General features: G+C 33.6%; 2 protein-coding genes across 8 annotated transcripts in view; both read left to right on the plus strand.

Annotated features, from left to right (window-relative positions):
• The first annotated feature begins 5,367 nt into the window (after positions 1-5,367).
• The window catches only part of LOC125813241 (F-box/LRR-repeat protein At3g48880-like), a 120,220-nt gene continuing 103,492 nt past the window's right edge, over positions 5,368-22,095 (plus strand). For 3 of the 6 annotated variants that reach the window (XM_049492729.1, XM_049492725.1, XM_049492727.1), the window contains exons 1-3: positions 5,404-5,551; positions 12,561-12,961; positions 13,147-13,678. In XM_049492729.1, coding sequence (XP_049348686.1) covers positions 12,603-12,961; positions 13,147-13,678 — 891 coding nt within the window. In that variant the 5' untranslated portion in view covers positions 5,404-5,551; positions 12,561-12,602. Of the gene's footprint in view, positions 5,552-12,560; positions 12,962-13,146; positions 14,019-22,095 lie in introns of those variants that run through there. The other 3 variants (XM_049492728.1, XM_049492723.1, XM_049492724.1) reach the window with 3 other exon arrangements.
• Positions 15,498-22,095, plus strand: part of LOC125813238 (F-box/LRR-repeat protein At3g48880-like) — a 132,007-nt gene continuing 125,409 nt past the window's right edge. For both annotated transcript variants that reach the window (XR_007442053.1, XM_049492720.1), the window contains exon 1: positions 15,498-15,700. The gene's annotated coding sequence lies outside the window, so the exon portion shown is untranslated. The remainder of the gene's footprint in view (positions 15,701-22,095) is intronic.

Genomic DNA, 22,095 nt, shown 5'->3' on the forward strand with positions numbered 1-22,095 from the left:
ATTGGTACATAGGGAGAGTAGCTTTGTGGCAAAGGGAGATATATTTGAATAAATTTACACAAGTTATTATTGATTGATTCTTCAGTATTCTTGTGTATGTGAAGAAAGATTCATGTGGAGTGTGTGATTGAGACTTCATGCCAACTACGAGCAAATTTGAAGACATGCTCTTTCTTAATTTTATTTTCCTATCATATTGATACTACTTATGTTGTTAAAATTAAATTAGTAGATGTTTTTCAATCAATATATGAATAACTCTATATAGTAATTCTTCAAAATTCTTGTGGAGGTGAAGTAAGATTCACCTAGAGCCTGTGCGGTGTGACATAAATTTTGGGTTAGTTATGAGGGGATTTGAAGGCATGATTTTTTCTGAATTTTATTTCTCATTTAAATTAATACTATTTGTGTTGTTAAAGTGTTTATTAAATATTTGTACATATGATCTATTGAAGTTAATACCCTTTTTTTTTTTCTCGAAAGCATACTTAGATTAAAAAAAATAAAAATTATTGTATCAAAGTTAACATTGTTTACTAATCAGAAGATTTGTTCATTAATTCAAATATATTTGTGATTTATAATGATAACAAATAAATCATAATGTCAAATTAAACTAAAATTTGAATTGTAGTTTTCGCAGCATTATATTTCACATGAATAAATATATGTTGCACTTTAAAGAAAATTATCAATATTGACGATAAATTTATTAATGATTATCTAGTCTAAGCGGTAAAAGAGAATATAAGCTCAACAAAATATTTGCAAAGAAGAAGAAGATAAAGTGAGATACAACAGACAATAATATATTTAAGGTACAATATTTATTTATATCTTTTAAATAGATATAGCATATATTTTAATATCAATTGTTACTTTTTAATATTTTTATTTAAATATATAATTTTATTGATTAATGAAAGACATGCGTACAGAGCACGTACACTAAACTAGTTAAATAAAATGAGTTCAACACAATGTGCATAATCTGATCCAAAAAATACGACCCAACACAAACAGAAAAAAAAACATATATAGACAACAAAGAGTGAGAGGAGGAGAATGTCTCGAAGTTTATACAAGCTTCCGATTCTTCATCTTCTACAAATAAAACGAGTTCAACACAATGTACATGATTTGACCCAAGTTGAAAAAAGAAACAAAAATATACAATAAAGAGTGAGAGAATACGGACATCTCGAAGTTTATTTTTATTTTTTATTGATTAACGTAAGATACGCGTGCAGAACACGTATACTAAACTAATTAAATAAAATAAGTTCAACACAATATATATAATCTAACCCAAACACGACCCGACACAAATTGATACAGGAGGAAATCAGTTCACTGATACACGTCGCTACTTCGACAACAACTAGAAACTCACGGATCTAAGAAACTATAACCTTTTAATGTTGAGCTTTCCCATATATTTTTTGTGCTAAAATTACTTTAAATGTTGGGTAGATTCCATCTAAATGTTAAGCATCTTAAATATTATATGTATGAGTTTATTTTCACTTTAGTACAATTAATATAAGGTAAAATTTTAGTTGATTTTAAAATTTCAAACATTGTTTGGGCCAATTAATAAAAAAAAAAATTGAAATTTAAAATCAAACTAAACCAAATTTTAAAAAAAATGTCGATTAATCTAATCATCCAATTTTTTTTTAATTTGGTTCAATTATCAAATTATGAACACCCTATTCACTTGTAAAACTTTAAAATTTCATGATTGTGATTATTTTTTAAGGACTTGGATAAGAAGGAATATTTTCTGTTATAATTATTGATTTCTTTTTCTTCTTAAAGATCGGGGATATGAAATGTAGTAAAGATTTATAAGCATTAAATAGTTGTATTAAATTATTAGTATATTTTATCATGATTAAATTATAAACTGAAGTTAGAATTGTTGGGATATATACTATTAACCATATGTTAAGATATAATATTTATTATCGAATAAATATTTGCTCAGTTTTAATAGATTATATATTCGTTTATGGTGTCTGTTTACTTATATAGTAGATGATTTAGTGTGTAGAGTTTTAGCTTATACACAGAGGATTAAATCATCGGTTCTTATAAGTATAAAGTTTTTGTTCACAATCTAGGATGGAAATTGGACATGTCATCGGTACGATTGTAGCACAAAATTATATGTAATTTATCTTGATTATGGGAACAGTATAGTTTCAACTTCTTGTGCTAGTGCATTTTGTATGTATTGAACGGGACCGAGTAGAGATAGTTGTTTTAGACTGACTGACAAAAGCATGTTCTCTAAACTATTAAATGTACTTATATTTTTAATCTTGATATAACTATTATGATCTGTATATATTAATTATTGTTTTGATTTATTAAAAGGTGAGATTCTGAGATGGATCAATATGCTTGGTAGATTGGATGATAATAATATATATTGGTGAAATAATAAGTTAGTTGATGGAATCCATGTCTCGTTATAGAGATTGATTGATATGCCTTTTTGAGAAACTTATAAGTTTTCATCGTGTCAAACCTTGCAAGTGGATTTATGAATCCGACACATGAAATAAGTTAAGTAGTGCTCTAAAGAAAATTAATCATTAAATTGAATTCGTCAGTTATTTAATTTATTGATTAATATATGTAATCTTAACATGGGGAATTACATAAGTGTTTAATATCTGTAATCTTAACATGGGGAATTACATATTAGTTTTCTATTCATACTTGTCCACACAAGTATTGAGAGAGTTCGGATGTGAACTTGGGATCATTGTAGAAGACTGCAAAGTTGTTGTCTATTATGTGGATTCGCTTGAAGGTATCTGCTCACGCTTCAAGAGGTAATTCTTGAATTAAATTTCAGTAGGTTTATGTGTTCTAGCATAAACGATTTGGTTATCTATTATTCATATAAGAAGTAAGTTCTGATATGCTTTCGCTGTGCATATAATTTTCTAACAAGAATTTATACTAATTAATTATAACTTAGCATGAGAAAGGGTATGTAGTAAAGATATATATTTTGATGTATTTATTTGCGTCCGTTATTTTCCTCTAAAGTAAACTAACAGGAATGATGTTGTGAAATACATTTTTGGGTTTGTATTATGTGTAAAAGAAATTATTGTTAAAGTTGATTTCAATTAACTTAGCCAAAGGCTTAAAGGTTTTAATTTTAGGGGATTAAACAAGTTAGGACCATTTTATCCAATTTAAATCTTTTCAAATTCATTTTTATCCATATTTATATGGAAGAATTGTAATTTAATTAAGTTTAGCTCGATCCGTTTTTAATTTACCCAATTCTAATCAAAATGGGCCATTTACCATCACTAATATAGATATTATCACAGCCTTTTAGATTTTAGGTTTTTAGGTTGTGACATTTTTTTTAACAACTATAACAAAGAACTCTAGATTAAAGGCATATGGGTATGAGTCAAAAATTTTGAACGTATAAAACAAATATAAAAGTGATAAATACAAGAAGTGAAAATGCGTATAATTATACAAGAACTATTTTCATATATTTTTTTTAATTTATTTGAAACAGGTAAAATGATACAATCAACCTCTTTATAACATTATTTCACTATATTGGTATGATTTTTTTTTCTTCATAATCAATTTTCCATGTTATATTTTAGAGGAACTTTCACATATAGCCACTCAAAAATAGCTTAATTACTCACCATAGCTATAGTTTGATAATTACAATTCGTAGCTACATGTTATAGGGAGGAGAGAGGCGAGCGAGAGAGGGTAAAGAGTGGAAGAAAGGTGAATTGCATATGTATACCGATTAGATAATTGTATATTATACATATGCATTTGTATATATGGCAAGAGAGATTGGGAGAGGGAGCAGAGAGGCGAGCGAGATTGGGAGAGGGAGGAGAGAGGCGAGCTAGACTGGGAGAGGGAGGAGAGAGGCGAGCGAGAGAGGACAATAATTTGTATAATTCGCAGGTACGTTTGTATAATTCACGTGTTTTGTATAATTGAGTAATATAAAGTCTAAAATTATACAAATATAATAAAACTCGAAATAAAAAATTGATACAAATATAAATATATGAACTTTAAACAATTATGCAAAATATATTATACAAATTATATTATATAAATCATATTATACAAAATCCAAAAACAACACTTTTATACAAACTTTTAAAAGGTATACACAAAAAGATTGAATGTATATGATGACAAAACTGAAAAATCAAAGGAAATCATCGTCATATACAAATACAAACAATCGTATACAAATACAAATCAAACAAAGAATTGTTAGCTGCGCATTATACAAATGTGGCGAATTATACATATACAAACGTGGCTAATTATACAAACCCAAGTCAGCCCACGTAATTAATGTATAATGTTAGTCGCGAGTGATAATTATAGCAAACTATAACTATGATGAGTAATTAAGTACTATAAATTTGCTTAACCACGTAATTTTCCCTATATTTTACTTTCCATATCAACATTTTACTGGTAAAATTAATACAACGACATTCATTATAGCAATACACTCTTTGAAAAATTACTTAAATATTATGCAATAATATTATGTAAAAAATATATTATGTATAAAATAAAATATTAAAATATTTATGACAATCATCTTTAATGTTATACACATAGTAAGCTACTTGAGGTAAGATAGAAGAGTCAATTGCTATGCTCTTAGACAATCTTCCAGAGAAAACTATTGAATATCCTTTCGGTGAAAGTATGGACAAAAGTCTTCGTTTATTCAAATAAATAACCTATAATTATAGAGTTTTTACGTCAAACTTGAAAATTTTAAACTTTAATTAAAAATGCATATGTTTCTTAGATTTTAATTTTTTATCGGTATAGTATAACTAATCATAAATTTATTAGTAATGTATTAGTCTTTTTAATTTTTAATTAATAAATTATGAAAAATAATTGTGATTTTAAACTTAACTTTTTTTTTTCATTTATAACATAAAACTATGATTTTTTTTTTTTATACATACTTTTATTTATAACATCTAAATCGTCAGTATATATGTGTAACAACACCTTGCTATATCACTTATCAAAGAGATTTGGCTATACTTTAAACTATTTCCATATAAAATGTAAAAGATTTACAATTACTGCCAGAAACTAAGTTTATAATATAATACTAACAGAGAGTTACTCGAATAATAAACATTCCACACCTCAAATTTTAAAGATTGTGAATTTAAATTACCAAACCAACCAAAAAGAGTAGGAACTAGGACCTGTCCGTGCGTGGAGTTATTATCGTCATTTCACATATTTCCTCGTATCCGAATCTCACTCCTCATCACAGCTACACTATCATCCCGTATTTTTCACCCAATTTTTTTTGGTACACAGTCTCAAGTGAAACAACGATCCAATAATTTACCTATGTTCTAAATAAAGGCATGTCCTAAATCTCTCTCTCGTTCTCTCTTTTTTTCCCCATTCTTTAAGGTTGTTTTTTCGGATTAATTTTTGATTCAAAGTTGGATCTTGATTCCAAAACTTGTTCTGGGTATGTTTGTACACCTTATGAAGCTTTCTTGTCTTATTTTTTGGCATCTTCTGGAGTTTAATTGCAGAAAGATTTGATTTTTTTGCTCATACAGGTCTGAATTTATGCTTGTCTGGATTTTTGTTTCTTTGTTTTTCTGCATTTCAATTATTAGTGTGGTATGATCAAATGGGGTAATTTTTTGTTCTTAAAGTTTAAATCTTTGTAGAGGCTGGTTTTAATTTACTTGTGATAAACTATCATTTTGTTATCGTGATGATTCTTTTGGAAAATTATTCTAGCATTTTTTTTTTACCTGTGTGTGTGTTAAATGCAAATGGTGCTTTTTGTTATTTTGTCTTCTTTTTACTAAAAAAGAGAAAATAGGGTTTCTGGACATTTTACCTATAAACTCTGTAGATACATGTTGGTAGTTTGAGAGATTGATGGGAAAGTTTTTTTTTTTGGGATGAAGTAAAAAGTTTCACTCAAGGCATCAAGAAATGTCATTCAATTTACAACTGTTATTAATGAGTTTTCATATTTTAAATTCGATTAATAATATTATTATTATCTAAAAGGAAATCTAGTTCACAAATTAAAGGGAAAAAGTTGAAGGTAAAGATAAAAAGATAAGAAAGAAGCTAGGAAAAAAGTGATATTTGTAAAAGAGATGACATAGTATGGAGAAGTTTGGATACACATTCTAGAGTCCAAAGGCTTTAGGTTGAGCAAGACTAAAACAGAGTACATGAAGTGCAATTTCAATGACACCAAGGGAGATAGGGAAGTGAGGATCGATACACAAGTGACCGCCACGAGAGGAAGCTTTAAGCATCTTGGGTCTATAATCAAAGAAAATGGAAACATCGACGAGGATGTCGCACATAATATTGGAGCGGGGTGGATGAAATAGAGGCTCGCTTTCGATGTCCTATGTGATAAAAATGTGTCACCGAGCCTTAAAGGTAAGTTCTATAGAATGGTAGTTAGACCAACTATGTTATACGAGGTTAGGTGTTACCTGTCAAGAACTCTCACGTTTAGAAGATGAAGATAGCAGAATGAGGAGGATTCGATGGATATCGGGGCATACTAGGAGAAAAAAAATTAAGAACAAAGATATACAAGGCATGGTGGGAGTGACCTCCGTGGTTGGGCAAGTTGCACAAAGCGAGACTAAGATGATTCATGCATGTGAAGAGGAGGAGCATAGATACCCTAGTGAGGAGGTGTGGGAGGTTGACCGTGAGAATGGGAAGAGGTTTATTAGATAGGATATTACACATCTTTAGCTCACTGATGTCAGGTCAATAAAGGCATGGAATTCTTTGTTTTTGATTTTTTATAGAAAATGGATTTGTCTGAACCAATACACGCAATTCATCTGTATAAGACCAATTGGCATAGGCCATAGACAAAGAGGATAAAAGAAAGCCATAGGAATACACACACACACCGAAGCTAAAGGGGCCTCTCTATTTAGCGCAAGTTTCTGTTGAAGCTTTTTATTAACTAGAATTCCTAGACCTTTTCTTCTTTTTGATATTCGTTGCCAGGCTGGCAGGGAATCTTCTGTTTACTTGTTTCCTTCTTGATGCTTCAATTTATTGCTGATCCTTTGGCTACTCCAAAGGCTTTCAAATCCCTAAGGATTTGTTTCTGAATTCAGCTGGATACCAGCACAAAATCAGTCTCTAATATACAGCATCTTTGCTGTCCATTATAGGTGTGCGCTCTACTCTCTTGACCTACATTAAAAACCTAATGTTCAAAGTATCCTTTTGGGCACATACGCTTGCGATTGAAGCCATTTCGTAAAGGAATTTTCTTATTTCTGACAACTGAAAGATTCCCGATGGTCATTGACACACGGCTTGGAATCCAGTGGATAATGAACCCGATCCTCTATCCTTCTCCACTTAAATACAAGTGTTTTTTCTGCAACATGCTTCTAACCTGTGATGTGCGCCTAACCCATATAATACTTGCTATGCTCTTATCACTAGACCAAAGTCCGGGGGACATTGCGGAAAGGCAGTCTTAAGTGTTCACATTGATGTTTAGGCTGTGGAGCAACTTCTATTTTCTTCTACTTTATTTATCCTTTCCTTCAATCCTACAAGTACGGCTGATTGGGAACACAAGGTGTGATAAATTAATATCTTTGATCAAAGACTCCATACAATTTGTAGCTGACATCGATTTGAGCTGTAACAGCAGGGGTTGAGTTAGAGATTTTGTCTGTGAGCTGGTAATTTCTTGAGTTATGTTGGCGTTCCATAATTGATTGTTTATACTTAAATTGATACTTCACTCTTTGAGGAACATGTTGTATGGTGACTGGTGAGAACTCTAGTTTGTTTATGAGAAGACAACAAGAACCACACTGAAGTCCCATTTCACTTGAGTTCTGTTCCTATGCCAGCATAACCCTTAATGCTTTGGAATATGAATTACCAATTTTCAAAAGAGAAATAAATAATATTCTGCATCTTGAAATATTTGTACTCCCTATGTTACAATTTATGCAACTCTTTTCCCATTTTAGGACTTCCCAAAATGTTTGGAACCATTCTATTTTTATAAATTTATCACAGTTTTTAAGAATTTAAGATGTATTAAATTATTCCCTCCTTAACTTTGACGTGATATCTCTTTTCAACCACTAAATAGTTCTAAATATATCAAAGGAATATTGTAGATGTCATGCTCAGTCAAACATCTTCACAAAAAATGAGAAACGAAGGGAGTACTCAAGAACAATAAGGGAATCCCTACTGAATTATGCATAGTTCAATTTGGATAATTGATTATAAAAGTTTGATACTTGTCACTGACAAGTTGTCAGGATATCATACTCTCATACTCAGAGACTAAGCAAAACGTTCCTATTTCATTTAGGTCCTTTCACTTTTCTTTTAAACATGTTTTTTGTGCTTTTAGGTGCTAAGTTTAAATCTACAAGTACTTGTGTTTTTGAGTTTTTATTTGAAGAGGATTCAAGATCCATCCGTTTTACTTGCTAGTTTAGCTTTCAATTTAGAATTTAGTCATATACAGATCCCCCTGCCAACTATCCTTGGTTCTGTTGTTGAAGACTTGATTGATATCAACACTCTTTTTCTCCCAATTTATATGACACTTCATTTCGGGACATTACAAAATATTTAATACCGTTTTTCTCTTATTAATTCCTTTACTATGAGGATAAACTAGTACTACGTTGATCGTTAATTTAACACAACACTCTTTTATTCAGGTGAGATTATCAAAGTGAGTTCACATAGACCGTTCATATGTCTAGGCTCAGTTTCCACGTCAATGGTGTGATAGTCTTATAGACAAAGACCCAACAATAAGTTTAAATCATATAGTTGAAATGGAGGAGTGTTATGCGATAAGGAGATACATACCAGAGTGAAAGAAAGGTTTTACAAGACATTTATGAGACCAAATGGTATATGGCGTGAGTGTGGGTATCTGAGGTCCGACATATCGAAAAAATGAGTGTTGTAAAAATGTGAATGGTAGGATGGTGTGGTCATACAAAACTAGACAAAATAAGTGATGATTATGAGAAGGTACATGTGAGAAATATATGGGAAAAATATTATTGAATTGTGTATCTATATAGTTACATTGAGACCCTATTTATAGACACTACATTGGAATTCTTTTCCAACTAGGATTCCTATTCTTATTCCTATTCCTATTCTAAGTAGGAAATACTTATTTCTATTCTAACACTCCCCCAGCTGGTGCATACAAATCATATGTACCTAGCTTGTTACAGATGTAATTAATACGAGGACATGTGAGGGACTTGGTGAAGATATCTGCAAGCTGATCATTTGACTTCACAAATTTCGTAACAATATCTCCCAAGAGTATCTTTTCTCTGACAAAGTGACAGTCAATTTCAATGTGCTTAGTCCTTTCATGAAACACTGGATTTGATGCGATATGAAGAGCCGCTTGATTATCACACACAAGTTCCATCTGATCAATTTTGCCAAATTTTAGTTCTCCCAGCAACTGTTTGATCCAAACTAGCTCACAAGTTGCTGTCGCCATTGCTCGATATTCTGATTCTGCACTAGATCGAGCAACCACTTTCTGTTTCTTAGTCTTCCACGACACCAAATTACCTCCTACTAAAACACAATATCCGGATGTCGAACGTCTGTCAGAGGGTGATCCTACCCAATCAGCGTCTGTATATCCAATGATATGCTCATGGCCTTGATCCTCAAAGAGTAGTCCTTTACCGGGAGCTGACTTTATATATCGCAGAATACGAACAACTGCTTCCCAATGACTATCACAAGGGGAAGTCATAAACTGACTTACAACACTCACAACACTCACAGGAAAAGAGATGTCAGGTTGAGATAATTCAACTTTCCAACAAGCCGTCTATACCTTTCAGGATTACTAAGTGGCTCCCCCTGTCCTGGAAGGAGTTTAACATTCGAATCCATAAGAGTGTCAATAGGTCTACATCTCATCATTCCTGTCTCCTCAAGAATGTCTAAGGCATACTTGCGTTGAGAAATAACAATACCTGATCTAGATTGAGCAACCTCAATACCTAAAAAATATTTCAATCTGCCAAGGTCTTTAGTCTGGAAGTGCTTAAAGAGATGTTGCTTCAAATCAGTGATACCATCTTGATCATTACCGGTGATAACAATATCATCAACGTAAACAACCAAATAGATACATCAACTTGGTGCAGAATGCCGATAAAACACAGAGTGATCAGCTCCACTACGAGTCATGCCAAACTCCTGAATTACTGTGCTGAACTTCCCAAACCAAGCTCGAGGAGACTGTTTCAGACCATAGAGTGATCTACGCAATCGACACACAAGGCTACTAGACTCCCCCTGACAACAAAACTAGATGGTTGCTCCATATAGACTTCTTCCTCAAGATCACCATGCAAAAAAGCATTCTTAATGTCCAACTGATGAAGAGGCCAATGACGAACGACAACCATAGATAGAAAAAGACGAACATATGCTATTTTAGCCATAGGAGCGAAAGTGTCACTATAATCTAGCGCAAATATCTGAGTATACCCTTTGGCAACAAGGCGAGCCTTAAGTCGATCAACCTGACTGTTTGGACCAATTTTGACTGCATAAACCCAACGACAACCAACAATAGATTTACCTGCAGGAAGGGAGACAAGCTCCCAAGTACCAATATCGGGTGAGACGGGCCCTGCTCTGATACCATGTTAGATTTGGTCTTAGGCCTAACTCACACCCGAAAAACTAGCTCAAAGGGAGGAGGATTGCCCAAGCCTTATAAGGAGTCCACCCATCTCATTAACCACTGATGTGGGACTTTTGTCATTCTTTAACACCCCACCTCATGCCCAGTGCTTAGCATCTGGTGCGTGGGCAATTTTTGATTTTGGGGGTCCCAACATGGGTGAGACGGGCCCTGCTCTGATACCATGTGAGAAATATATGGGAAAAATATTATTGAATTGTGTATCTAAATAGTTACATTGAAACCCTATTTATAGACACTACATTGGAATCCTTTTCCAACTAGGATTCCTATTCTTATTCCTATTCCTATTCTAAGTAGAAAATACTTATTTCTATTCTAACAGTACAAGTAGCACATGTAGAAGCAGCTAAAGGGAAAGAAGGCCCTGAATTATAGTTTGGAAATGTCTATGTTAGAAGTTCAAATGCACCAGTGTGACATCATGATGGTTGAATGTTAATGGATGAGGTAAACAATTCAATCACGTGGACAAAGTTGTATCGAAGGACCTACAATTGCTCGATATTCTTGTGAAAATAGCATAAAACAAATTATAAATGAAGCACAAGAACCATGGTAATTCCAATGACTATGATTAAGGTTTATTTTGTTGCTACACTTATATTAAGTATGTTGTTTGCCAGGAGTCTTTTAGTTCATTTCTGATTTGTATATCGGTAGAAAATATTGAAAACGTTTAGTAACAGAGAATGTTTTAATAGTTATCTGAGTATTGGAATGGAACTGTTCCAAATGGAGCGGAATGTATATTGAGTGTTCATATAGCTGACCTCAACTAGTTTAGGTTTGAAGCATAGTTGTTGTAAAGTACACTCCAACTCATATTTAAGCAAGTTGGGGCCGGCTATAGATCCTTAATGTCCATATCACTCCATATAAGCTGTTGTAAAGTAGTATTGAAAATTTGAACCCGGGTAGAGCGGAATGGTTACAAAGGAACCGTACATTTGAGATTAAGGCATACTTATTGTTGTACCTTACTAGTATTGTTTAGATACCTTTGACAAGTTTTAGGAATTCATTTAATGAATGGTAGTCAAGCTTTTAACGTGGTGTTTTTTCCTTTCACCTAACTCTTATAACTACTACTACTTTATTATCTTTTAACTACTCTTTTCTAAATACACAAATCTTGTTAACTAATTTATTTTCGTTCCTATTCACGAAAAATAGAAGGGATGGAGTATTAAGTTTTTGCATTCCCTTCTATTTGATTCCTGGAAACCAGATGCATCTTTTTCAGCAGACACTTGCCCCATTCCCCAGTTACTTGTCTTGTTCTTCAAAACATATAACTAGTCTTCTGCTTTTCTATCCGAATGCCAGGGACATTGAACTTCCCTCTTTAGGGAATTTTATGTGCAAATCAATGTTACGTCCTCCTTTTGTATCATTTTGCTTTTTGTAATGACTATGTTTATCCAAAATGTGATACTTCCGTCAGCTATGGCAGCAAGAACTTAGTTCCCTGTCGTTTTCTATAACCAACTTAAGTTCCAGGTCAGGTTTTCCTAGTTTCTTCACTTTTGGGAATCCCAGTACTCAGATGTATTTGTACATTCTTCTATGCTTCTTCGTATTGCAGGGCTTAACTTTTCTGCTTCACGGTCCGAGTATATTCACAAGAAAACAAAATGACAATCAGCAACATTAATTTGACGTAAGAATTCAAATATTCTTTATGGATCTAGAGAAGTAACAACCTTTCTTGTTTCTACAGGAGCTTTTATGCCCAAACATTTAGGAGATTGAAGATTTTGTGATGGAAGAAGGAGATTCTTCTGTAAGGAGATGGGAGGACCTTGATATTGATATCTTGGTGAAGATACTCCAGTCTTTTGACCTTTTTGAGCTGACTTCTGGACTTGCTCATGTTTGTAGTGCGTGGCGATTGGCTTGTTCTGATCAACTTCTTTGGATGACACTGGACTTGTCAATATTAAAGTCAAATTATATCAAAATCCCGTTAGAGCCATACGTATATGTGGACTGTCAGTCTGATAAAACATTGACCAGCCTCCTGAAGATTTGTTTGAACCTCAGTAGTGGAAACATACGAACATTAATCTTCCATTACAATTTGTATGTCAGCGACGATCAGTTGACTTATACTGCTGAGAGGTATTCCCCCAATAAACCTTCATCTTTCTATAGTACTATAACTTAAATCAAGAAACCGACAGCAAGCATCATTCCAGAGTTCAGGCATCTGACATGCCCTATGATCTTCCATTGTTCTAATTCAGGTGAAGCAAAGTTTACTGTGAGAACGAAGAAGACAGCTAATTAAATCTCCTCCTTTTCAGGTGTCCACGTCTAAAACGTCTTGTTATGCCTGCTTGGAACAGAATAAAGAAGACAGGAATATGCAGGGCTATTCATATGTGGGAAGATCTTGAATCACTGACGATGCCTAGTATAGCAAATCCTCCGTATGTCATGGAGGAAATTGCAAGGAGTTGCAAAAATTTTGCTGAGCTAAAGATAATGGGGCCCTGTGATATGCTCTTTGCATCTACACTAGTATCATTTCTTCCAAACTTGAAAGTGTTGAGTGTGAGGTGCACATTGTTATCTAAAAGTGCCTTGGTTACTATCTTGGACGGGTTAAAAAAGTTGGAAGTGCTCAACATATCTCATTGCGTAATTACTGAAGATCCTCCACCTGCACCAAAGAAAATTCTGGCCAAGCTTGATGATTCAATTCTCGAAAAAGCATCTAGGTTACACAAATTCCTAACCTGCATGAGTGACTCATGCATCATGTGTCAGCGCTGTCGAAATGATGAAGGGCTGATGAGGTGGTATAAGTATGAAGAACTCTGGAAAGTGGATGAGGTGGGATCTCTTGCAATTTGACAACTTTAAGAATGTTTTGCTTCATGAGTTGAGATCCAGTAAAATATGTAAAACTTTGTGTATATGAAACATAATAAAACCTTGTCATCTTGAATGGACGTGGATCAGCATCCAGTTTGCTAGCAGCAAGTATTATCCTTTTGGTGGCAAAAGGGAGAGTAGCTTTGTAGCATAGGGAGACATATAAACAGATCTTCCATGTAGCGTAATGCTACTTCTGTGTTGTAATTTTGTAAGTTTTTAGTCTATTCTCTTTGACAGACTTGTATCCATTTACATATGTATTGCCAAGCATTGTAAGCTCTCTTTTCTATCACTATTTTGGGAGTTTCATATTTAAACTATTCGGTATTCACAAAACCCCTCTTAATTACCATAAACTCGTAATGAGAGGAATATGGCATGCTACATCACTGTTCAAAAGCTCCTCCGTAGAGTTTCAATGACTGTTTTGTGAGTTCCATATTTAAATTATTAGAACAGATCTCTTGAACCACCATGACTCATTGTGTTAGGTAGATTCATTTTTAAGGATTCTTTTATCTCCCATGCGTCTCTCAACAAGGTATTCCAAATATTTTGTCACATTTTTAATGGGAGAGTTCTCAATCTAAAGGAAATAGTTCAAGAGGTTACAAGAATGCTCAATAATTGAAGTATGAAAGTACAAAATGATATAGTTTAGATTTTTCTTTTTAAACATCAATATATTTATGATAGGGATAAGGGTCTGAAAAATACCTCAACTTTGGTTGGATTTGCTGTTGCGATACTAAACTTTCATAAGGACCTATTACCTTCCTAGACTATTTAATACCGTAATTTTTACCCGCTGAACTATTTAATAGTGTATTTTAAAGGTATATATGTGCCCACGTGGACACATTACTATTTATAATTTTGCATTACTTTTTATGTCCACGTGGGTTAAAGGTATATATGTGCCCACGTGGACACATTACTATTTATAATTTTGCATTACTTTTTATGTCTACGTGGGCAAATATATATGTTTAAAATACGGTATTAAATAGTCTAGGGAGGTAATATGTCCTCATGAAAGTTTAGTATCGCAACAACAAATCCGACCAAAGTTGGGGTATTTTTCAAACCCTTATCCCTTATGATAATATAGTGTTGAAGTTCACAAAAGGTGCAAACATTTTAGGTACATCTAAAAAATATGCAAATGATATATTCAACTTATTTTATCTTATTATTTTTAGGATAATCATGAAAAATAAGTTCAGAAACCTTTGTGGTAAGATCTTAATTTATTGACCTATTGAAACTGCAAATTACATATAAATTAATAAAGAAAAATCATTTTTTAAAAATTTTTTATTTGAAAATCAACGTTTGACAATGATACCATTTCATTTTAAAGTTATACATGGAATTTGGAAAACACCACAAAACTTATTTTCACTTTTGATTGTTGCATTATTTATTTATTTTCAAATTTCACTAGTTAGATAAAATAAAAATAAATAAAGATAAGTGAGAATACACAACAATATGTAAACAAACAACACAGAACTATCAAACAATGTTGCATTTAAATTAAATACTAATACAATAAAATTTGAGTAACTAAAAATAAATGAATAAATATAATATTTAAACTAATATTACCAATCCAATATAAGTAATCATCCAAGCATGATGTAAAAAAACTCAAGGTTATTTGTTATTTTAGTGTAGATTAGTTTTCAATTTCATTCAATTGTTGGAGGAAGCTATATTGTGGTTTCCTCTTCTTCATCTTCTCCAAGTACAAGTATGGCCGTAGAGCTATGGCAAAATATGACAGATTCCATCACAGCTCCCTCTCCGACAACCTATATTACTTTCTACTATGTTGTTTCGTAGATTTCTGGTTCAGCTGATCATGGTCACCACCAGAGATTTCGAGGAAGAGATGCCACGCACAGTGATTTTTGAAGAGGAATTGATGGGTCTGATTCAAAGAAGATGGCAATCAAGGCTCAGATCTATCAGGTAACTTTTTACTTTTATAAGTGTTCTAAGCTATTATGTTTCCTGGGTAGGTTTTCTTTCGCCAGAATCTTCATTTTTTTCATCTTGTTTACTTTCTATGTGAAGCTTTGACTTTGAATTTTAGAATTATTAGATTTTTGTTGTGGAACTTTTGGTAGAGAAAAAAGAAAAAGAAAGAGAGTTACTGATTGTAGAATATTAATTTTCTACTAAATTAGTCATACTATATCCATGCGGGGAGATTTTATCACAGCCAACTCAATTTACAGCTTTTGACTTGTACTAATATTGTCACCTAGTCGATTGAATCTCTACCCATTTAACAACTGCTAGGAAGCCTTGCTGGTATAATGAACTTCCAATCATTCAGCCAGAAGCATATTTACATACTAAGTAATTAACTTGAAGTAATTATAGGTGAGAAACAAAATCTCTAGGCAATTTTAACAAATTTTCCTTCATACATAGGTCTAGACCTTCGAGAGAGTAGGGACTATTGAGCCTAAATCCAAATAATAATGGACTGTTGTGAGCCTTCTCTTTTTCAAATGGGGTCTAGCTGCACTTTGGTGGTTACTTCCTCTGAACCAGGTGAATTTTCCTCCTATTAGACAAGGATCATGTAGCTCTAATTCTTCAATCCATCTAGAGAAATCATTCATGACGTTTGTGACTCTGTTGTACCTCCTTCTTTCCACCATGTGCCTCACAGTGTTAAAATCTCCACCTGTGACCCACAGTCTTCCACACAACTCCTTCATTGCAGCCATCTCTTCCCAACACTCTAACTTTTCGTTTCTTCTGTGTGGGGCATATACTCCAGTGAAATACCAGGGAAAGTAATTATGTGTAGACTCAAATTTGTAAGTGATTGAATAGGTCCCTTCCTCCACCTTAGTGCCCGTCCATAATCTACTGTCCCACATAAGAAGTATTCCCCCCTTGCTTCCATCTGCTTCAATGAACCCGAGTTTCATCCATCTGCAAGACCATAGTTGATATGCAATCCCCTTATTCACCTTGGTTTCCTGTAGGCAAACACATCCACTTTCCATTTTTGCAAACACGTCTTAACCAGGTTCTTATTAGTGTTGTTGTTAAGACCCCTCACGTTCCATGTGATCAGTTTAATATTCATTTAAAGGTCAGATTTAGAACCCTCCCCCTGTTTGTAGCACCTTCAACCTCTTTGTTAAGACTAGGTTGAAGCTTCTTCAATTCATTCTTACCTATGCCCCTACTTTTTGGGGTGGTAATAGCTTTCCCCTGCCTCTTGTTATCAAGCTCTGTTTTCCTTCCATCGATTCTCATGAGTAGTGCAAGTGTTTCCTTCTCAAATCCTTCAAATGCTACCCCATACGTGTTGCTCAACTCCAATATATGTGAATTGACCCAATTTGATGCCTTGGTTTCAGCCAGATCTTCCTCTGTCAAGTTCTGCATAGCCACTGGTTCAGCATCAAGGATTTGTTGCAGCTGTAGTTCTGTCTGGTTAAAATCTTTGGTCGCAATCTCTTCTTCGGAATGCTCACTCATGCTACTCAATTCAATGATCTGTTTTGATTTTTGTGTTTGCATGTGGTTCTTCTCACCTGCTACTCTTTCTCCCGCCATCTTCTCCTTTATTACATCCTCTGTTGAATTCTCCCACGCTTTGACTGCTTCCAGGAACTGAGAGGCTAAAGACTTAATGGCTGAAAGCCCATTTATGTCTCTAATTTGGTCCTCTTGTTCCTTCTCATTAAAACCTAAATGGGTTTCAGAATTGTCTCTGTCTTTTTGGCCCACAAGAGTTGTTGGCCCAAAACAACTTTCCCCTGATGTCTGGGCCTGCTTAGTTCTTTTCATTTAAGAGAATTTAGTGTATACCCTGTGGAACGTTTTCCCCCTTTTTTGGCACTTGATGGAATTTAATTGCAGAAACAATTGAGTTTTGCCCAAACAGGTTTGAATTTATGCTTGTCTGAGTTTTGTTTCTTGGTTTTCAGCATTTCAATTATTAGTATGGTATGATTAAATGCAGATCTTTTTGTTCTTAAAGTTTAAATCTTTGTCGAGATTGGTGTTAATTTACCTGTGATTTATCATTTTGTTATTGCGACGATTCATTTTTCGTTGTACTCCAATCGAGAACGCTGCTTCTTTTGAAAAATTATTACAGCTTTTTTTAGTTGCATATGTTAAATGCAAATGGTGCTTTGGTTATTCCGTCTTTTTTTTTACATAGAGAAATTGGGTTTCAGGGCATGTAACCTATAAATTCTAGATACATGATTAGTAGTTAGAGAGATTGATGGGAAAGATTTTTTTATTTTTATTTTGACAAAGTACAAAGTTTCACTGAAAGCATCCAGAAGATGCAAAAGAGAAATACATTTGAGCTTTCAAATTCATGAAAAGAAAATTAGGGCTTAGGAGAACAGCCTAACAAAATCTCAGGATTAAATTTCCTTACTTTATTTGGAAGGCAATTGAAAAATGTATGGCTATTGGGTTGGAGGGATATACTTTATAAGGTAGGATATTAATAATCTTACTTTTAATGAGAAATCACAGACATCACTGAAAAAATTGAGTAAGAGAATGCTTTAGTAGACGTGCGACAAAAACAGCTAGTCCCGAGGGAACACTGCAATACCTGCATCACCATTCATAGCAAGATGAGTATGAAGGGTAGTGGGTGGCTTTCATACCCTTTGTATAACTCAGGGAGAATAGCACCCTAAAAGGTAGCTATTGGAATGGGAGAACCCAAGGTTACATATGCCCCACATCAACACATTTCTGTATCAATGTAGGACTCAAGTCCCATGTGTTTTTTGTGCTTTTAGATGCTAAGTTTTAATCTAAAATTAGTTGTTTTTTCCAGCTTTTGTTGGAAGAGGATTGCCAATTCATCAGTTTTACTTGCTAGTTTAGCTTTCAATTTAGAACAGATCTCGCTACTAACTATTATTGGTTATGTTGTTGAAGACTTGTTATCAACACTCTAGTTCTCCCAATTTATATGACACTTTATTTCGGGACATTACAAAATACTTGATACCATTTCTCTTATCAATTCCTTACTGTAAGGATAAACAGTAATATCATTTCTCTATTCAATCTCTAGACATAATGTCACACCACTTCTTTATTCAGGTCCTGAGATCATCAAAGTGAGTTCACATAGATCATTCATGTGTCTAGGTTCTGTTTCCACGTCAATGGTGTGAATTGTGATAGTCTGATCGACGAAGACGCAACACATATTTTAAAGCCCTATAGTTGAAATGGAGGAGTGGTATGCAATATAGAGATACATACCAGCGTGAAAGATAGGTTTTATAAGACAGTTGTGGGACCAATGATGATTTATGGAGTGAGTGTTGGGTATTTGAGATCCGATATATCAAAAAAATGAGTGTTGTAAAAATGTGAATGGTATGATGGTGTGTGGTCATACAAAACTAGACAAAATAAGTGATGATTATGACAAGGTACAAAAAGCACCTGTAGAAGATAAAAGGAAAGAAGTCCCTGAATTGTAGTTTGGAAATGCCTACAATTAGAAGTTCAGATGCACCGGTGTGACACTATGATGGTTGAATGTTAATGGACGAGGTAAACAATTCAATCACATGGACAAAGTTGTCTTAAAGGACTTATAAGTTCTTGAAATTCTTGTTGAATTAGCAAACAACAAAATATAAATGAAGCACAAGATCCATAGTAATTCCAATGGATAGGATAAGGTTTTTTAATGTTGCTACACTTATATTAGTATGTTGTTTGCCAGGAGTCCTTTTTGTTCATTACTGATTTGCATTTCGGTAGAAAATATAGATAACCTTTAGTAATAGAGAATCCTTTTTTTTTAACAGGTAATTAGTAATAAAGAATCCTTTTTTTTTGTCTTTTTTTTGAAATAGGTAATAAAGAATCCTTTTTTTTTTTTGGTCTATTTATTGAAATAGGTAACTTTGTATTATATCACAAAACAGTACAACCCTTGTACTGAAACCATTATATACAAATGTCTCCTTTTCCACTGTTTTCGGTCTATATTGAGTCTTAAACATCAATTACTGATACAGTGTCATTGGAGTATACTTGATTACACCAAAAACATAACCAATAAAATGCAGTTTAACTTGACTTTCTGGACATCGTTTTCTATGCTCTCAAAACACCTAGAATTCCTTTCTTTCCAAATAGTCCACCATATACTAGCAGGGTTGATTCTCCATCTGTTTCTGTCCTTTGCATTTACCCCTGTTGCCTCCCAACTCTTCAAAGCCAGAGACCTTCTTGGGCATGGTCCAGGAGATGCCTTTGAGGTTCAAAAAAATCTCCATCTCCTGATCTCCTTCTGATCTTTCGAGGCCTCTTTTCATACAAAAGCATATCCACTCCATAGCTTTTCTGCTCACAGTGGACCTTCGCATCATTTTCCTACTCCTTTCCACCCATTCATACCATTCAGACTTGTAAACATATTCCAATATAGATTATGTAAGAAAATAATTAATAAAAATAGAGATACATTTTATAATGATTAAATTCCTAAATGATTACCTATTTATATTTTAAATAAATTTTAAATTATAATTTTGAAAATATTTCATTAATGACAATCAAAATTTATTTATCTATATAGAAAAAGAATATAAGAGAGAGTAAGTAAACACTAAACTCATGCACACATAAACATTTAATGCATGTAGAATTAAAATAACAATCATAAAAAAATAGCGTCAAATTCTGTGACAAATTCATAACAAGATTTTTTTTACTTAAAATGATAATGAACTTAAATACAAGTCTATAATAAGGTATAAAATTATTTAAACTATCGGTAAAATATCAAGGTTAAAAAATAAAATATTATAATATAAAAAAGTATTACATAGATGAATAATTGAAAATGTTGAGGGAAATAGACATTGCACAGGATAAGGGGGTAAGAATGTCTATTGTTCAAAATTGAGCGGAGAGTTTGATTCTTAAAACAAAGTTAACGGATTGTAAATGATTTTCACCATTAATTAAAGCATCAAGTAGATGCACAATTACATGGGCATAATGACAAAGAGACAAAACTCACAAATACAAAAAGAGAATTTTATGCCCTATACATTGGCTCGCTCTAAAACTAGAGTGCTAATGAAAGTAAGAAACTGTTCAATATTAGATGCTAGGACTACATTGTCCAGCAGAAAAGGTTGACTGGACACTTGGCTTCAAGTACATGAGTGGAAGTGGAAGTGGGAGTTGAGGAACCATCAAAACATCTCGGTCCAGATACACCAAAATATTATAGAAGGAATCAAATTCCAGATCTTTTTGATGGTCTTATCAACTGCCTGTAGAATCGAAGACATATGAGCATCTCTTAATCTTTGTGGCATCATCCAACTGCAAGTAAAAAAACATAGGAAAATATTTCAGAGATCATATGCTAAAGGGGACAGTGAAGGAAGATGTGGCTGACTCTCTCCCGAATATTCTTGCAAAAATAGCATATGTTGACCAACTGCAATGCTTTCCTATTCAGGTTGTCTAGAGTAAGATAAGCATTGTTTAGTGTGATCCAGCTGAAGCATTTAATCTTCATAGGTAGATTAGTCTTCCATACTAGCTTCCATGGCCATTTATCAGCTACTTGACTTTGTTAACATACTTGTGTTTATCATTCTTTCACTGTGAATATAACTTTGCTTCCCTACCTTAGCCTATCTAGTTTCCTTTCATCAAAACCGTGAGCTTCCACCTTTGCTAACATTTCCATCAAACTCCCAAGTTCCTAGTCCTGCAAAAACCTTTTCAAATGCACATCCCAACTGTTGTTGGTCCTGTTTTGAGCAATTGAGGAGTCCATATCCAAAGCAATGTTGAAGATATTGGGATATTCCTCCATGAAAGTTGTATTGTTTTACCATCAATCCTGCTAGAGCTTGATATACACACCATCCCCAGGTTTGAAGGGAATTCCATGAGAGAATTTAGAGACTATTTTCCAAGGCCCAACTCTATGAGGCAGATTTACGGTTAGAGCCCTAGTTGTCCTTCCTACCATGTTTAGCAGTGATCACATTGCCATTTCATAAGTAAGGATTTGTTATGAATTTCCAGTTCTTAACCCCAAGGCCCCATTGCATTTTGGAAGCAAAACTTTGTCCCATTTTATCAGGTGGAACTTGTGAATGCAGCTATTGCTATCCCATAGGAAATGTCTCCAGATCCTCGCACCTTGTTTGGGATGGGAAACAGGGACATAAAATAGGTTGGTATGCTATCTAGAATCTATTGATAAGTGTGAGTTTTCCACCCAAAGAGAGATATTGAAGTTTCCAAGTAAATAATATTTTCTCAAATTTCTCCACCACCCTGTTCCAAATATTACAAACTTAAAT

The sequence above is a fragment of the Solanum verrucosum genome, unplaced genomic scaffold (assembly GCF_900185275.1).
Source record: "Solanum verrucosum unplaced genomic scaffold, falcon-dt-bn FXZP01000189.1, whole genome shotgun sequence".
Classification (NCBI taxonomy): Eukaryota; Viridiplantae; Streptophyta; class Magnoliopsida; order Solanales; family Solanaceae; genus Solanum; species Solanum verrucosum.